We start from the raw sequence: 16,626 nt of genomic DNA, 5'->3' as shown, positions 1-16,626 counted from the left end.
GGCGGCTATCGCGGGTCTGTCAGCGCTTTTTTTTAAAGACGCCAGACTGTTTTTCTCTCTTTCTCGTTCGCATCGTGGATGAAGTTGCGCGTGGAAAGCGAGTGATCGTTGAAGCAGGAGTAGAGAAGATCCTGGGAGGGGGAGGGGGGCTGTCGGATATCCGATAAGGTTTGTGATCGACTTTTCACCAGTTTTGGATGACAGAAAAGTTTTTCGTCTGCGTCGCAAACTCAACCGAGCCCCCCTCGAGATCCCCCCAGTGGGAATGTTCGGTAGTTGTTGAGGAGTTGAAATTTCGAGAAGGAACCTCGGTGGAAGAATGTCGCTGAAGGCCAGGGCGTTGTACGACTTCCATTCGGAGAACCCGGGCGAGATCTCCATTCGCGAGAACGAGCTGGTGAGTCTGTTCAGCGAGGAGGAGCTGGAAGGCTGGTTGGAGGGCAAGAACAGCAAAGGGGACGTGGGCCTCATCCCGGCCTCCTACGTGGAGATCCTCAGGGATCGCATCGCCTCCAACAATAACAACAACGGCTTCTCCTCCCCGAAAGTCGGGACTCCGACCGACGCCTACGCCCAGCGAGGACCCGAAGCGGGCAGCGTGGACAGCGGCGGCGCTAGCTTCCACGCCAGCCAGGGGAGCGACGACGACTGGGACGACGACTGGGATGACGGTTCCCCGGCCGCCGAGGCCCCGAGAACCTCGGGGGCCTCCTCGTACCCGGCGACCACCTCCCTGCCGGCCAGGCGAAGCGGGTCTTTGCAACCTCAAGCCAAGAGCTCGGCCACGGTGGGGAGGAACCTGAACCGGTTCTCCACTTTCGTCAAGTCCGGAGGGGAAGCTTTTCTTCTGGGGGAAGCGGCGGCGTTTGTCAAAGACGGGGACAAGATCTGCGTGGTGATGGGGAAGCACGGACCTCAATGGCAGGACGATCCGTACCCCTTGACGTGTACCGTTGACGATCCCACCAAGCAGACCAAGTTCAAGGGTATGAAGAGCTACATGTCCTACGGGCTGACCCCGACTCACACCAACGTTCAAGTCAATCGCAGGTAGGAATCTGCTTCTCTTCACTTCCTGTCACCATTGAAGTGCTTTGGCCACTTGTTTCCCAGCAAATGGTCAAAGCAGAGCCCAAACGCGGCCTGCAGGAACCGCTCGCTTCCTCTCAAATTCCCAAAAGCGCTTTTTCCATTGTTTCTTTCTCTTTAGATTTTTGTTTTTATTTATTCATTTGCCTACTTTGACATTTGATTGTTTCGGTTTCAAGTCCATCGTGGGGTTTTCATTTGTAATGTAATACGATACGATACAATACATATTTTAATTAGTTCCCAGAAAGTGTGTGTGTAAGCCAAAAAGTGTGTATTCCAAACACTAATTTCACAGAGGAAGCCATTAAAACGAGAATACAGTCATACCTCGGTTTACGAACTTTTCAGTTTACGAACGTTAAATTTATGAACATTTTACATTGGCATACAAACTATTTTTCGGGGTACACATGGAGCGCCACAATGAGTGATGTGTCGTTCGCGAACAAGCCCGTCAATCAAATATCCCATCAATCAAGCTCCACAAACAACCCGCACAAGCCATCTGTACACTTGATGCAAAAAGCTATCAACCCAGCTAAACAGAACACAATTGATGAGGAACAAGGTAAAATTATGGCAGAGAAAGCACCTACAAGGGATCATTCCTCAAGATGGTGAAAGAAGAAGGTTACGTTCCTCATCAAGTGTTTAATGCTGATGAAACCGGCCACTCCATTCCATCAAGCCATCAACGACCATCACAAAGATCAATAAAACAACTTTATTATACAGTACTGTTTATTTCTTTCATTATAATACCACAGCACATTTATTATACATAAAATAAGATCTATTTTCTGTAGTTTTCAGGCTGAGAAAATTAGATAAGTACAATAAGTAGAAAATTATGTTTTATGGGGACCTGGGAACGGATTATTCTCATTTTAATGGTTTCCTATGGGAAATTAATTTTTGGGAAACACACAAAAGTTTAATTTAAATAGAAATAAAACCGTCACCACGGCTGGTTAGCACGTCTGTGTAGCATTCAAGCCAAAATATATTTTTGTCCGGCGTTTACCATTTTTGGATTCACATCCATTTTTATACTAAGTACCTCAATGGATCGAAAAAAAATGGATCCTTATGATATTTCTGATCATGATTTGTCCCGACCAGGTACAAACACTTTGACTGGCTATACGCTCGCCTGGTGGAGCGTTTCCCGGTCATCTCGGTGCCACATCTGCCGGAGAAGCAGGCCACTGGCCGCTTTGAAGAGGACTTCATCTCCAAGCGAAGGAAAGGCCTGATTTGGTGGATGAACCACATGACTAGCCACCCTGTGCTAGCCCGTTGCGACGTTTTCCAGCATTTCCTCACGTGCGGGACGGACGAGAAGGCTTGGAAACAAGGCAAGAGGAAGGCGGAGAGGGATGAGCTGGTCGGGGCCAATTTCTTCCTCACCATCAGGTTTGAAGAGCTTTGATGCTAGTTTGATATAGCGCTCTTGTGTTAGCATCTGCTTTAGTTAGATGTTAATGTTACTTTTGGCGAAATTCCTGCCAATGGTTTCGAATATTGTCGCTTAGCCGCCACCGTTGCCGCTGTCAGCTTGAGCTTAACTAGCTGGCTATTTAGCTATCTGGCTAGCTATCTAGGTGGCTTCCTCGCTCGCTATCTATTTGTTATCCAACTAGTGGGCTGGCTATCTATGAGTTATCTATTAGCTAGCTAGCCAAATTTCTATCTAAAACGGATCCTGTGACTGTAAAGTAACCATGAGAGTTTTGAAAGGCGTTTAGGAATGAAATGGATTATTGTTATGATTATTATTAAAAAAATGAATCTCTCTCTTCCACCCATCAAGCCCACCCACGGTTCCGCTCGATCTTCAGGAAGTGGAAAGCAAGATCGAAGGCTTCAAATCCTTCACCAAAAGGATGGATGAGAACATTGTGGTGGTCAACACCACCATCAATGACTTTGCTCGTAAGCAGATGTCAGGATTCAAGAAGGAATACCACAAAGTGGGACAATCCTTCAAACTTCTCGCGCAGGCCTTTGAGATGGACCAGCAGGCCTATTCGGGTGGTTTGAATAAAGCCATCTCTTACACCGGGGACGCCTATGAGGCCATAGGGGATTATTTTGCAGATCAGCCACGCCAGGACCTGGACCCCATTTCCGATCTCCTGGATCTCTACAGAGGACATCTGGCCAACTTTCCTGACATCGTCCACGTTCAGAAAGGTAAGAGAAAAAAATGTGTTTTTCAATGTTCGATCTGAACAGAACACAATTGATGAGGAACTAGGTAAAATTATAGCAGAGAAAGCACTTACAAGGGATCATTCCTGTTTAATGCTGTGTTTAATGCTGTTGAACCACGCCATTCCATCAAGCCATCAACGACCATCACAAAAGTCAATAAAATGACTTTATTATACAGTGGAGTTTATTTCTTTCATTCTAATACCATAGCACATTTACTATACATAAAAAAGATACATTTTGTATAGTTTTAAGGGATAGAAAAGTAGAAAATTATGTTTTATGGGCACCTGGGAACGGATTATTCTCATTTTAATTGTTTCCTATGGGAAAGTAATTTTTGGGATACACACTTTCCGCCTTACACACTCTGCGAACCAATTAAGTTTGTAAGCCAAGGTATCACTGTACTCATTAATTTGTTTGTCTACTCTCAATGTAATATGTGGAGATTAAACATCCTAATAGCTTCTGGTCAGCATGCATAACTATGTTCTCTTTGAAATTGCTCACTGAACCCATAATTCAATTCTTGTTCATCGTAAAGTCAATAAAATAACAACGAAACAAACAACTCTTTGAACGGAACCAAAATAGAAATGAACGTTCCAATAACGAACCGAGCGCCATCTGGCTCTTCACCGTCATTATTCGTCTAGGAACCAATTTGAAAGGCAACACTCCCAAAGCCCTGCGACCCCTCACCGAGCACGTCATCTGTTTTCACTTGATGGAATTGCAAAGTCAGTATGAGGCGAAAACTGATACCCACATTTTGAGATACATATCCTGGGTACTTGAAAGAGTCTGAAGTGAGTCATTTAACTCATTCACTGCCATTCACAAATTGATTCGGGAATTGAAAAAAAATATGATGTAGAGCGCAATTCCCGAATTTGTTCCGGTTTTGTTCCTCTGCTCCCCCCAACCTGAGAGCAGGGACCAATCATAGCAGAGTCCGGCACTGCCACGTCTGGACAGTAGGGATATACAGTAAAGTCTCGTTATATCGATATCGGATATATCGATAGTCCCGGTTATATCGATACCATTTCTATGCACGCACGGAGAAAATTACATGCAAACAGGGTCGGATATATCGATAGTCCCGGTTATATCGATATTTTTTCGGACTCCCTTGAATATCGATATAACGAGACTTTACTGTATATAGGGCCGAAACTACCAGCAAAAGACTTTAGTTCACTGACGAAGCTTCTTGGATAAGAAGCGGAAACATCCGACACCTTGAAAGAAGTACAGATGACTGGGGGTGAAACCTTTTCATCGATGCACCATTCATGTACGACTGAGAGCTTACACAGACGTTTATCCAACTGGACAATTCAAACAGAAGATTACTCAGTCCGTTTGCCAATGTCAAACAGTCATCGCTACATTTCAATCAAGGGACTAACAAGCGTTTTGAACTTTGCCAGCTTGTAAATCGGGGTTGATAACAACAAGGGCACTGACGCTCAAAAGGCAGAGGCGGCCATTTTCTACGTTTCCGATAACTGAGAAGGCATCACAACACGCAGCGTGTGAAACGTTCTTGAGCATCCATCTCCAAATCCAAAGGCTAACATCTGATTTGAATGAGAGCAGATTCCTGGGCCTCTTGTCCAACGTTGCCCTGGGACTCCAGGAATGCAAAATAGAACAGTCCCTGGATTACTTCCCTCCCCTCTACTTTTTTTCTCTCTCTTTCCTTCTTCCTCCTGCTTCTCGTCATTTAAAGCCAAGAGATACAACGGTACAAAGAACACCGATCGGCTGACTGGATTGTCCATCGGTGTGGCAGCCAAGAGGACAAAGTCCAAGTTATAGTCATTTACAGTGATCCCTTGGCTTACGAACTTAATTGGTTCCTAAACAGAGTGTCTAAGGTGAAAAGTGTTTATCCCAAATATTAATTTCCCATAGGAAACCATTAAAATGTGAATAATCCGTTCCCAGGTCCCCTTAAAACTACACATAATATACCTTATTTTATGTATAATAAATGTGCTATGGTATTATAATGAAAGAAATAAACTGTACTGTATAATAAAGTCGTTTTATTTACCTTTGCGGCGGTCGTAGATGGCTTGATGGAATGGAGTGGCCGGTTTCATCAGTATTAAACACTTTATGAGGAACGTAACCTTCTTCTTTCACCATCTTGAGGAAAGATTCCGTGTAAGCTTTAGCAGCTTTATCGTCAGAACTGGCTGCCTCACCATGACGAATGACACTATGAATCCCTGTACGACACTTAAAGTTCTCGAACCATCCGTGGCTAGCCTTGAAATCATCAATGGATGATGAACTTCCAGGTTGCCTCTTGACGATATCCGTGCTTTCTCTGTGATAATTTTACCTAGTTCCTCATCAATTGTGTTCTGTTTAGCTGGGTTGATAGCTTTTTGCATTAAGTGTACAGATGGCTTGTGCGGGTTATTTGTGGAGCCTGATTGATGGGATATTTTAACCTTGCAGTCTACACTCTGCCTTTGAACGATCAAAGTTGAAACGAGTCCAAATTTTCGATCCATTTTCTTTCGCCTGGCTATCTATTTAATGTTTGCAAAAAATAGTTTGTATGCCAAGATAAAATTGTGGAGAATTTAACGTTCGTAAGCCGAAAAGTTCGTTAGCCAAGGTGTTCGTAAGCCGAGGTATCACTGTATTTGGATAGATATCATTTGCGTGCGATGATCGGCCGTTTTTACGTATAACAACAGGTCACTAAGGTCAGCATGCAAAGCGAACTACGGGTTCTCTTAGCGCTTCTCTTTTCCATCCGTCATTTCTGCCAAAAATTTTGTACTTCCCCCTCCTTTAAAATTGAGTCAGTAGACACTTAAAGACATTACTCAGCATAGGCTAAGGAAGTTTGTCTGGGGTGCAACTCTTTTGCTTTTAGTCCAGTTTTTGTTGTTGTAAAAACCGTTGGTTTCCGGCTATACTGACTGGAGCCGCTTCGTGCCTATTGGCTAGCTGCTAGCTACAAAACTGGAATTGAAATATTTTCCTCTCACAAGCTATCGACTGTGCTGCACTATTTCATGTTGTTTGGGTGTTAAGCATACAGGCAAACAACAAAATAAATAAAAGCAAAAAAAAAAACAGTATTTGTAAACTAGATGAAAAGATCGAGCTAATTGAGTTGCTTTGTGGCTCGCTGATGTTTAGCTAGCTGTCGCACCAGACAAATCTTATTGGATTGGATTGGATGTACCTTTATTTGTCTCGCAGTGGAGAAATAATAATAATCATACATTTCATTTATAAGCGCCTTTCAAAACTCTCAACCCGGAAGTAATATAAATATGAATAAAGCCAAGTAAATAAACTAATGGAGAAATAATTAAGTAAATAGCAAATATACAAATAAATACATTAAAAAAATGAATATATAAAATGTAAACCTGTATTGTCAAGCTAGTTATTTACATTTAACAGCAGCAAAGTGATGAAAGGAAGATTAAAGGAAAGGAAGAAGTAGAAAAACAAAATACAGGAGCTGCTGGAAAGGCAGCCATTCTCGCGGCGCCATCTTGAAGTAAAAAAAAAAAAAAAAACTAAATTACAAATAACATGACAACACAAAGACACTTATTATTACTATTATTTAGTTACATTTAATTGTATCTTATTTTATTTTATATGACTTTGTTATTTTAATTATTATTTATTTTTTTAACTTGTTAAATCCCCTCCACATATTACATATAGAGCGCATAAAAAAATAATCACTAGTTTTCAACTCTGAAGTCAAGAATAATGACTGTTATTGTGGTTTACTTCCAAAAATATGACATTTTGGTTATGATTTTAGCAAGCATGATGGAATTTCACAAGTTTCATTTCCTTTCGCGGGCCGAAAACAATGATGCGGTGGACCGGATTTGGCCCGCGGGCCTTGACTTTGACACCAATGCTTTACACAAAATTCTGAAAAAAGTAACCCCCCGTTTTTCCATCTGGCCTCAAGGTGCGTTGACCAAAGTGAAGGATTGCCCCGCGCAAGAAGGCGAACTGCACGACCGCTGCAACATCATTTCGTGCGCCACGCTGGCCGAAATCCAACACTTTCACCGCACGCGCGTACGAGACTTCCGAGCGCAGATGCAACATCACCTCAAGCAGCAAATTGGCTTCTTTCAGAAAATCACATCCAAGATGGAGGAGGCGCTCCAGATGTATGACGGCGAGTAGCGGGAGATGAAATAGAATTTGGCAGTTGAGCAGACCAATGATCATTGATTGATTGTTGAGGTCATTGACCAATGACTGATCGGTTTCAGAGTTGGGGGAGGGGGGGGGACAGAACCTCAAAATCCATAATAAGGGCTGGAGTACTGGACCATAAATGACGTTTCAGGTTTGTTTTATGAATCCAGTGATATTTGTTTAAGGGCAATCATCATTGTTCAGTGTGCATATTTGTTCATTGTATTACAACAGGACAGTATTTCCAGAAATAAATGGATATAGGACATAGTTTGTGTCTTGGTCTCGTTGTCTTTTATAAAAACAAAATCTATCTATCTAGTATCTATATACCTAGCTAGCCATATATCCAGCTAGCTAACCATCTGTCCATCTGGCTAGCTAGCTAACATCTATCCATCTGGCTAGCCACCTAATCTTCTATCCATCTGGCTAGCTAGCTAACCATCTATCCATCTCGCTAGCTAGCTAACCATCTCGCTAGCTAGCTAAACATCTATCCATCTGGCTAGCTAGCAAACTAGCTAATCATCTAGCCAGCTAGCTAGCCAGCTAAGCATCTAGCCATCCGGCTAGCTAGCTAACCATCCGGCTAGCTAGCTAACCATCTATCCAGCCAGCTAACCGTCTATACATCTAGCTAGCTAGCTAACATCTATCCATCGAGCGAGCTAGCTGTGTCCTTAAGAGTTTTGAAAGGCGTATAGACATAAAAACATTATTATAACCATCTATCCATCGAGCTAGCTAGCTAACCTAATCTGTGTTCTGGATTCAAAGTAAAAATGTCACATTGTGTCTCCAGTGGGCGATATGCGACACCGGCATTCAAAGCGTACGGCTCAGGTTACCCTTTCTTATTTAGCCCTGCCTCTTCATCCTGTGTGCTTCCTTTTGATTTTCCTGCGCGTAACAATAAACCATTCTTTGAGCAGGCTATTGCTGATTTGTTTTCCCCCTCCCATGTAATGTTATTTTTGGGACTAATTTAAAATACTTACACGAGTCAGTAAATGAATAAATAACAGAGCAGCCATTTGCTGTCAACTGAAAATGACATCACAGTCGCCCACGCTTCACTTTTTGACATTTCACAATCAATCCTGTCATTAAACTATTTGGGGATCATAAAACACATGACAGCTCTTGTAAACCAATATTTTTACCCCCCCAAATGCAAATAGCAACCGCTATAAAGTCCCTCAATCTAACTTGTGCAATAAATAAATCAGACTTTCCCCTGATTGCCCCGCTCTCAAGTTCAGGGTGTGCTCATGCAAGTGTGCCAGAGCAAATGTGAGTCAAGCCATAAAGAGATGGAAAGAATCTATTAGATTTGTAATTCTTGGATCCAAACCACAAAAAAATAAAGCCGCCATTTTGTTTGCAGCTCTATGACCAAATCACAGACGTTTCCTTGTGACGTCACAACATTTTGAATTCATTAATTTCACGTGATTGAGCAGCGCTGCAGAGACACAAGCAACTAGAAAATGTTTCCATCGTCCCCTTTTCAATTTAACATCCACAGTGCGCATAACAGCTTCCCTCAACCATCCCACGAGTGGATATTTTAATTCGGATTTCCTACCTTAAACATTTGCACGTCTGCACCTCTTGATGTATTCTTCTTCTTCGCCTTTTTTTTAAATGCCTACCTGGTGGATTTGACACACCTGCCCCCCCTACCTTTAACACGCGATTTAAAACCAACCGTGATTTACAAAGCAGATGCTACGCACGTCCACTAGAGGGAGACATTTCCCATACAAACAGCAGCGATTTCATGTCAAAACAAAACCATTTCACATTACATTTTTGTATTCTTATTTTATTCTTATTAATTAAAAATTTGAGGCTGAATTACCACCGAGTATTACTGCCCATTTGGTCCATGTTTAACGATTTTGTTTCCCCAATATTTTATTCTAAGCCTGGAAAGTGACTTGCAGGTTTTGCATAATGCAATGTAACAATAACAACAATACTAATAATAACAATACTAACAATAACAATAATAATCAGAATCAGAAAACCTTTATTCGTCCCACAATGGGGAAATTTCCAATAATAAACAACAATAATAATAATAATAATAATAATAATAATAATAATAATAATAATAATAATAATAATAATAATAATAACTACTAATAAAAATAAAAATAAAAATAATACATTACATTTTAAGCGCCTTTCAAAGCTCTCAAGGACACTTTACAGTCACAGACAAGCATAGGTTTTATTACGACTATTATGGCTCAAATATAGTTTTAGAGTGATCATCTTCGTCGACACTTGTAGGGATTACCAGATTAGAAAATGGACAGATGGATATTTCTAAAGCGGCGATCGAGAGGATAACCCGTTCAGAATGATGAAACCAATACAACATACAATGAATGAATGAACCTGCTCAAGAATAAATATACACTGAATAGGTTGTTTTCTTATTGCGGTTGTAAGTGTGCAACTCTGCATAACTGAAAGCTGTTTGTAAAATTTGGGCGACATTTTTTTGTTCTCTTTTTTTTCCTTTCTTTTTTTTTTTTGTTTTGTTTGACTCAGGCAGCAATTTTCAAATTCTGGAGTGCTGTGAGCACTCCCATAACAAGTATTCCAAAGTAGCTTAATACAGAAAAAAAATCCAGTCTAGTCCAGTCAAACCTCCGTTTTCAAACATCTCGTCCAATTCGGTTTTTGACCCCAATTGTTTTATTTTTACGCGCTTTATCGGCAACCAAGCAAGAAAAAAAAAAAACAAACCTGAACTAATTCAGGAATTATTTTAAATACCCAGAATAAATTTGTGAATGACAGTGAATGAGTTAAAGGTCAGTCCAGTACTATTTTGTCACTGTGGCGACAAAATAGTACTCTCGGTGTATATTAGACGAGGCTTTGACCTGACCACAGAAACAGCAAATGGGTTACATTTGCCAATATTGGTCGCGAGTACATAATACGGAATGCCGTATTTCAATCAAACCCAATACTGGTCATCTTTCAGCATCGGTGCGGATGATTTTGATCTGAGAGAGGTCTTGAATTCAACAGAGATGAGCGGTAACGAATTTCTGCCCAAAATTCTCTCTCTTTCATAACTTTCGCAAATTCTCCTATTCTCATCACGGCGTGTAACTTCAGCATCTAACGGTCCCCAGAAGGTCATACCAGGTGCCAGACTCCGCCTCCTGGGGCCTTCCGGTACCCTCGGTGAGGCGGGATAACTGGCATCACCAAGCGGGGTGACCACCATGGATGGTCCGGCCACGCTTTGCTCCGACCGGCCCAGGTACGGGCTCCCCTCGGCGGGTAAATGCAACGCGGCGAGCTCCTGAAGGAGACGCATCCTGGCCTGCTTTTCCTTTCGATGTCGGAACACCAGAATCAACACCACCAGGATGACGATGAGGAACAAACAGGTTAGCAGCGGCAGGATGATCAGGAGAGGGTCCGAGGCGGGTCGAGGGAGGACCTCCACGTGAAGGGGACGGGTATCGGGAGGCTTTGGTGGACCGTGTTCTGGTTCGGACGGAGGACGAGGCTTCGCTGGTTCATCCACGTCACTCCTTGACCGGCCGCCGTGACTCCCAACCCGTTTGCGATTTGCTGTGCGGTGGTGAAGTCGCTGTTTATGGTGTGTCTTATTCTTGGGTGTCAGTATGTGAGGGTGTAAATCCATTTCTGCCTTCCTGGACGTGGGGGCGCCCTTATCGGCCCCGCCCCCTGCAGTGGTGGTCTTGTTCCGGGCGGGGAATCGCGTCATTTTATGTTCACTGCGAACACTGTCCGCTTTTTTCGAGGCAGGCAGGCCGTGACGCATTTGGTGGTGAGGTAAGATGGTGAAGTGAAGCTCACCTTTGGCCGGCTGGACGTTTCCCGCCTTCAGCATGAAGACGAAGGAATCATTGAGGGGCGTGGCAGGGGCGTGGCCTTGTGACGTCACAAGTGTGGATTTGTTCTCCGGGAGTGGAGCGTCGTTGTCGCTCAGCGTTTCCTCAATGGCAACTCGTCCTTGAACCACGTCGCGGAACGTAAACCACTTTAGAACTTCTGGGGTTCCATTGGGGTCGTAAGACATCTGCGGTAGCAAAGACAGTTGATATTAGCCAAAAGCTAACCCAAAATTAGAAATGTACTATCTATCTGTCGATGATGTACTCAAACATCCACTGGGTAGTGCCATTCTGCAAAGGTGGGAACAAATATGTTCAGAAGAAGCCTTACCTTCACAAGTTTCCCATGTTTTGGCGGAGACAGAACCTCAAAGACCGGATTGACTCGGCTGATTCTCGCCAATTCGGAAGCATCCATCATGGATTTCCCCAGTTTCACAGCAACGCCACTGGGGACCCTCACTGGTTCTCGCAGATAGATGAGCGGTCGCACTACCACCCGCACCGTCTGGGCGTTCACGTTTCCGTAGTCGATACCTTGCCCCGAGGCAGATACGGAGATCTGGAAACTGTCCTCCGACTCGCTAAGATCAGTCATGTGATAGACAACGCGGCCGTCTTGGAGATCCTGCTGGAAGAAGGTCATGACTTCCTGGTCGTTTATTGCGATGCGTCCGTGACGAGGGTGCGCGGTGACCGTATAGGTGATGTTGGCTTGGGTGCGACCGTTTGTTTGAGCGGCCAACTGGTTGGTCGTCAGGATCACCGCCGTCCTGCCTTGAACCAATGATAGGCCGGTGTTGTTGACGATGGAAACGGAAGGCGGAATCACCTCCAAACGGAACAGCTTGCGTAGCGGACGATGATGTCCGTCGGTGACGTTAAAGTAGAAAACTCCAGACGATGGCTCGCCCTGGCGATAGTAAGCCCCCCAAAAAATGTTTTCTCGGGAGTCGGAATAAATACCGATATAACCGGACTATCGATATATCCGATCCTGCGGCATGTAAATTTTCTCCTTGCGTTCATAGAAATAGTATCGTAATAAGCAGTACTATCGATATAACCGATATCGATATAACGAGACTTTACTGTATTTATTTATCTATTTATTTACTTATTTATTTACCTGCTGTATAAAATGCAGCCGACCATGGTTGACATCGTATTGCGTAAAAGACGTGACAGGTTCTGGTCTTTCGCCTAGCGTCAGGTAGCCATTGTTAGGCTCGCTGATCACAAGGTAATGCAGCTCCTCTGGAGGGGTGTCATGATCTTCAACCTGTTGTTGAAAATTAAAAAATATATAAAATACAGCAAGTATGACTGGTTTTACTTACTGTAGTGTTACACCTGTGAGCCCACCTGTAAACTTTCTGGTCCAACAACTACCCTTTCCCCGACGACAACTGTCATACTCGGGGAACTGTTCCCTAGCAACGGCGGCCGGTCATTGACTGGCGTCACTGTGATGTTAAAAGTCTCCGTCACACTCAGGCCACCGTCCTTGACGTGGTGAGCAGGCAGCAGGTCAACCGGCGTAAGGGACGACGAGGCCGAATAGAACGGCAACGATGAGGAATTAGAGGGAAAAGCTGACAAGTGAGACGGCGATAAAGACGACGAGGCATCCACAGGGGCCACCCAGGCCTGAAAAGTGAAGCTATCACTTGTGGTTTCCGAGTCATCGTGGGTATATGAGATGCCAGACTTGTTCAGAGTGATCTGAGAGAAATCCGGTTGATCTCTGAATAAAAAAGAAAACCCGTCGACACGATACAAACGAATCAGGTATCGTAAAACTGAGGAAGAAACGGAATAAGGAACCTGGTGAGATTGCGCCCTTGGATTGACAAAGCGCCGTATTGCGGCAGGGAAATCACCCGGTAAACCACCTGATGCTTTTTCTGAAGCGGCTTGGGAACTTTCTCCAGGAGATTGGAGGCATCCAGTTTCGACTGGTCGATTGTAACTTGGCCACCTTCTGGCACAACCGCACCTGAAAGACAAGTTAAAAGTCATTTCAATGAAAAACGATGTTCTGGACTACCTTCTGGGCCTTCACCATTCTGCTCGCTACAATTTAGTTAATGTCATACCGGTGTAATGAGCAGATACTGTATGGTCCCTTATTTTTGACAGTTTACCTGCATTGTTGGAGAGTCTGGCGTCACGCTGAGTATGATGGTCGTTTGCTTGGTAGGAGATCAAAATTGTGAAGGTGCTTGGTGGAAGCGAGGCAGGAGGAGAAGACACTGTGAAAGAAAATGTGTCCGTAGCCAACCATCCCACCGAATCCGGCTTGTTCTGATCATACAATACAACCCCGGAGTTCACCTGAATCATAAAATGAGAACTTTGCTTTACCAGGTTGACACGTTAAAATGAAACCTTCACACTCATGAATGGTGACCACCATGCTTTGTGTAAATCTCGAAATGTCCTGAGTGGAGTTGTCAGACATGTGACGGAGCAAGCGGCCAAGTTTTGGAGGAACGGTCACTGTAAACTCCACGGTGTGTTTTTTTCTGATGTCAACCGAGGCGTTGGTCACCACCCGGAGCTCTTGGTGAGAAATTGGGGTCACTGAACCTGTGAAATGAAAAAATCATGGACAGTGACTTTCCCCAACGTGAAATATTTCAAGTTGTTTTGTAAGTCGGAGTCGGTGTACCTGGGTACACCTTCAGTGGATGGTTCCTTGCTAGCGTAAGCGTGAGAGAGTGAGCCATAGTGCTAAAGATCTGGCGAGGGGCAAAGTTCACGCCGTCATTCACTTGGAAGTGGAAACCTCCGGACAGAGCACCTACAATTAGCAAGAAAAGAAAGTGCCAACATCTAGATGAGAACCATTCTTGGAATTTTTGGGGGGTCTTACCACTGTGCGCAAAAAACAGCTGGCCATTTTCAATGTGACTCTGCGTGAAGTTCAGGATGTGTTTGGAGGGGAAACTTCTGAGGGCAAGGTAGCCATTACTAGGCGGTGTGATGACGAACTCCAGCAACTTGGGTGGTGTGTCGGCGTCCTCCGCGCTCAGATCGTCTACAGAGATTTCTGTAACACATCCTACCCAAACCTGGCAAGAAAAATACAAGCATTTACTTTGTCCTGGTTGTGTCTGGGTTCAAGTTTCTTCATTTACAAAGTTTTAAGGACGTTCATTGGGCAGAATCTCGGACTCCTCCAAAAAATAGCTGTTTTTTTGTCATTGTTCCAGGACACCCTACCTTGAGACCTTGGTTCTTCGTAACCACGGGTGTCTCATCATTGACAGGCATGACATTAATGTGGACAACGCGGGGTAGACTGTGCTTCTGAATGTCTGTGAGGTTAGCCGTGATGGTGAAGTTGTCTCTCACTGTGTCGCTGCCATCGTGGATGTAGGAAATGTACTCACGTTCCAACTGGAAAAATCCAAATTTGTAATGTTGGACAAAAGTAATCATCTCTGCTAATTTTTTTAGAGAAGAATAGCATGCACCTCGGTGTGCGTGAATGCAGTGATGGGCATTCCCGGGATCCGACTGTGCTCCAAGTGACCGTGTCGTGGAGGAACAACAATCTGGTAGAGGAAATTGATTGCTGAGAAGTGATGACTGTCGACCGTGATGATGTCAGGCGTCAGCGGCAGGGACGACCCCTCGTCCAAAGTGAGGTTAGATACCTGCAGAATCAAAAATGACTTGAGACTTGTAGTTGTTTGGAAAATCCCCTGACGCTTCTTCCATTTTTTTTGACTTACCTTGAGTGGCAGCAGATTGGGAATAATATCAATCTCCAGTCGTATGGGTCCAACCGTGGATAACCCATTGGTGGCCTCCAACAGAATAGAGTCATTGCTGTTACTTCCGGTAGACCTTTGACGGTAGATGACCAAACCCTTGTTGATGTCCTCCTGGGTGAAAGAGGTTGTTGGCTGCCATCTGATTGCCTGATTTCCAGGAGGACAAGTCAAATTAGAGAGCTTTAACTCACTATTCTTATTGTCTGATGAAGGTCAAACTTTAAGCGCCTACAAAGTTTTTTTAGTTGCTGATAGAGGATTTTGTTCCACTTCTATCTGAAGCTTTGATTAAAGTTAGTTAAGGTTAATAATTTCCACCTGGAAGAGATGTTGCCGTCCGCCATTTTTCGTCCGGCGCTTTTTCTCAGAGGAAAACCTTTCAATGAAGCCATGGGTTGGAGGACTTTGGATGGTGAAGAGGATCTCTGAAGGTCTGCTGTCCTCATGGAACACCTGAAGGTAAATAGTTCTGAAAAATAAGTTTTCTTTCCATCCCAAGCCAGTAGGGCTTACCTCTAAATTGTCTTGATTTAAGGAGACATTGTGCCCCTCTGCAACCAACACTGGATGATTGTTGAGGACTGTTGGTGGCCTCTGATGACTTTGGAGGTAGATTTTTATCTGCACTCCAATGTCCAGATGGACATCCCTCCGCCAATCACCCGACCTACCATCTCCGCTTTTCTCCCTTGCTCTTGCAGTGATATTAAAACCATCTGCTGACTCATTGCTGCCATCATGGTGATATACCAAGAACTTCATCTCCAGATCCTCCTGGGTGAATGATGAAACGGCACCTGACACTTCTGCAGCTTCGCCGTCCTTAAATAGGAGGACTCCATGTTTGGGAGGAAGGAAGACCTCAAATGTGATTTGCTGCAGATCTCGGATGTCCAGGTTGCTGAAAACACTGAGGTTATATGAAGTAAGAGTTGTTTTGCTACCCTGCTGGACCGTCAGACCTGTGTTGTTCTGAACTTTGAGATAAGGATCCTCCGCTTTCACCTGCGTAAGGGAAGGATATATCTTGAACAAATAAATAACTTAATTTGGGATTTGCAGATCATCAACTGTCAGAATAAAGGGTTTTTTTTGTGATTTAACTGATGTATAGCACCACCAAAACACATTTTGAGGGGGGTCTCTAATGTCGACCATGTTCTTCTCATTATGGCATCATATTTACAATGGTAAATTCAGGACAGTGGGTGATTCATAGTCCCGATTTGGGTCTTGAGTTGATTAAAATAAATAAAAAAACAGTTTACCTCCATTAAGGTAGAAACATAATGTTTCCCATCTGACACAAAAAAGACAAAACGACCAAAGCTGACTCCACTGTGTACAAACAGCACATTTTTCTGTGGGATCGGGAAAAAAAATGGTTAGAACACACACACGCACAAGCACACAGA

At 43.8% G+C, this 16,626-nt stretch overlaps 2 protein-coding genes across 2 annotated transcripts in view; one reads left to right on the top strand and one right to left on the bottom strand.

The window, feature by feature from the left end:
* The window catches only part of LOC148884907 (sorting nexin-18-like), a 7,929-nt gene extending 132 nt beyond the window's left edge, over positions 1-7,797 (top strand). The window contains exons 1-4 of the mRNA XM_089020320.1: positions 1-1,050; positions 2,215-2,508; positions 2,906-3,288; positions 7,289-7,797. The exon at positions 1-1,050 is cut by the window's left edge and continues 132 nt beyond it. Coding sequence (XP_088876446.1) covers positions 320-1,050; positions 2,215-2,508; positions 2,906-3,288; positions 7,289-7,512 — 1,632 coding nt within the window. The 5' untranslated portion in view covers positions 1-319 and the 3' untranslated portion in view covers positions 7,513-7,797. The remainder of the gene's footprint in view (positions 1,051-2,214; positions 2,509-2,905; positions 3,289-7,288) is intronic.
* A 1,883-nt stretch (positions 7,798-9,680) lies between these two features.
* Positions 9,681-16,626, bottom strand: part of LOC148884906 (chondroitin sulfate proteoglycan 4-like) — a 36,735-nt gene continuing 29,789 nt past the window's right edge. Inside the window, exons 9-23 of the mRNA XM_089019775.1 lie at positions 16,480-16,572; positions 15,725-16,216; positions 15,530-15,664; positions 15,170-15,358; positions 14,909-15,091; positions 14,655-14,831; positions 14,305-14,503; positions 14,101-14,232; positions 13,843-14,018; positions 13,574-13,763; positions 13,254-13,425; positions 12,792-13,173; positions 12,556-12,708; positions 11,758-12,339; positions 9,681-11,611 (exon numbers count right to left, since the gene is read on the bottom strand). Of these exons, the coding sequence (XP_088875901.1) occupies positions 10,511-11,611; positions 11,758-12,339; positions 12,556-12,708; positions 12,792-13,173; positions 13,254-13,425; positions 13,574-13,763; positions 13,843-14,018; positions 14,101-14,232; positions 14,305-14,503; positions 14,655-14,831; positions 14,909-15,091; positions 15,170-15,358; positions 15,530-15,664; positions 15,725-16,216; positions 16,480-16,572 (4,356 nt within the window). The 3' untranslated portion in view covers positions 9,681-10,510. The remainder of the gene's footprint in view (positions 11,612-11,757; positions 12,340-12,555; positions 12,709-12,791; positions 13,174-13,253; positions 13,426-13,573; positions 13,764-13,842; positions 14,019-14,100; positions 14,233-14,304; positions 14,504-14,654; positions 14,832-14,908; positions 15,092-15,169; positions 15,359-15,529; positions 15,665-15,724; positions 16,217-16,479; positions 16,573-16,626) is intronic.

This window comes from Hippocampus bargibanti, linkage group LG18, assembly GCF_051943395.1.
Source record: "Hippocampus bargibanti isolate YZ-2025 linkage group LG18, ASM5194339v1, whole genome shotgun sequence".
In the NCBI taxonomy this organism is placed as follows: Eukaryota; Metazoa; Chordata; class Actinopteri; order Syngnathiformes; family Syngnathidae; genus Hippocampus; species Hippocampus bargibanti.
Note: the sequence above shows the minus strand (reverse complement) of the source record. Positions and strands in the feature narration are given on the sequence as shown.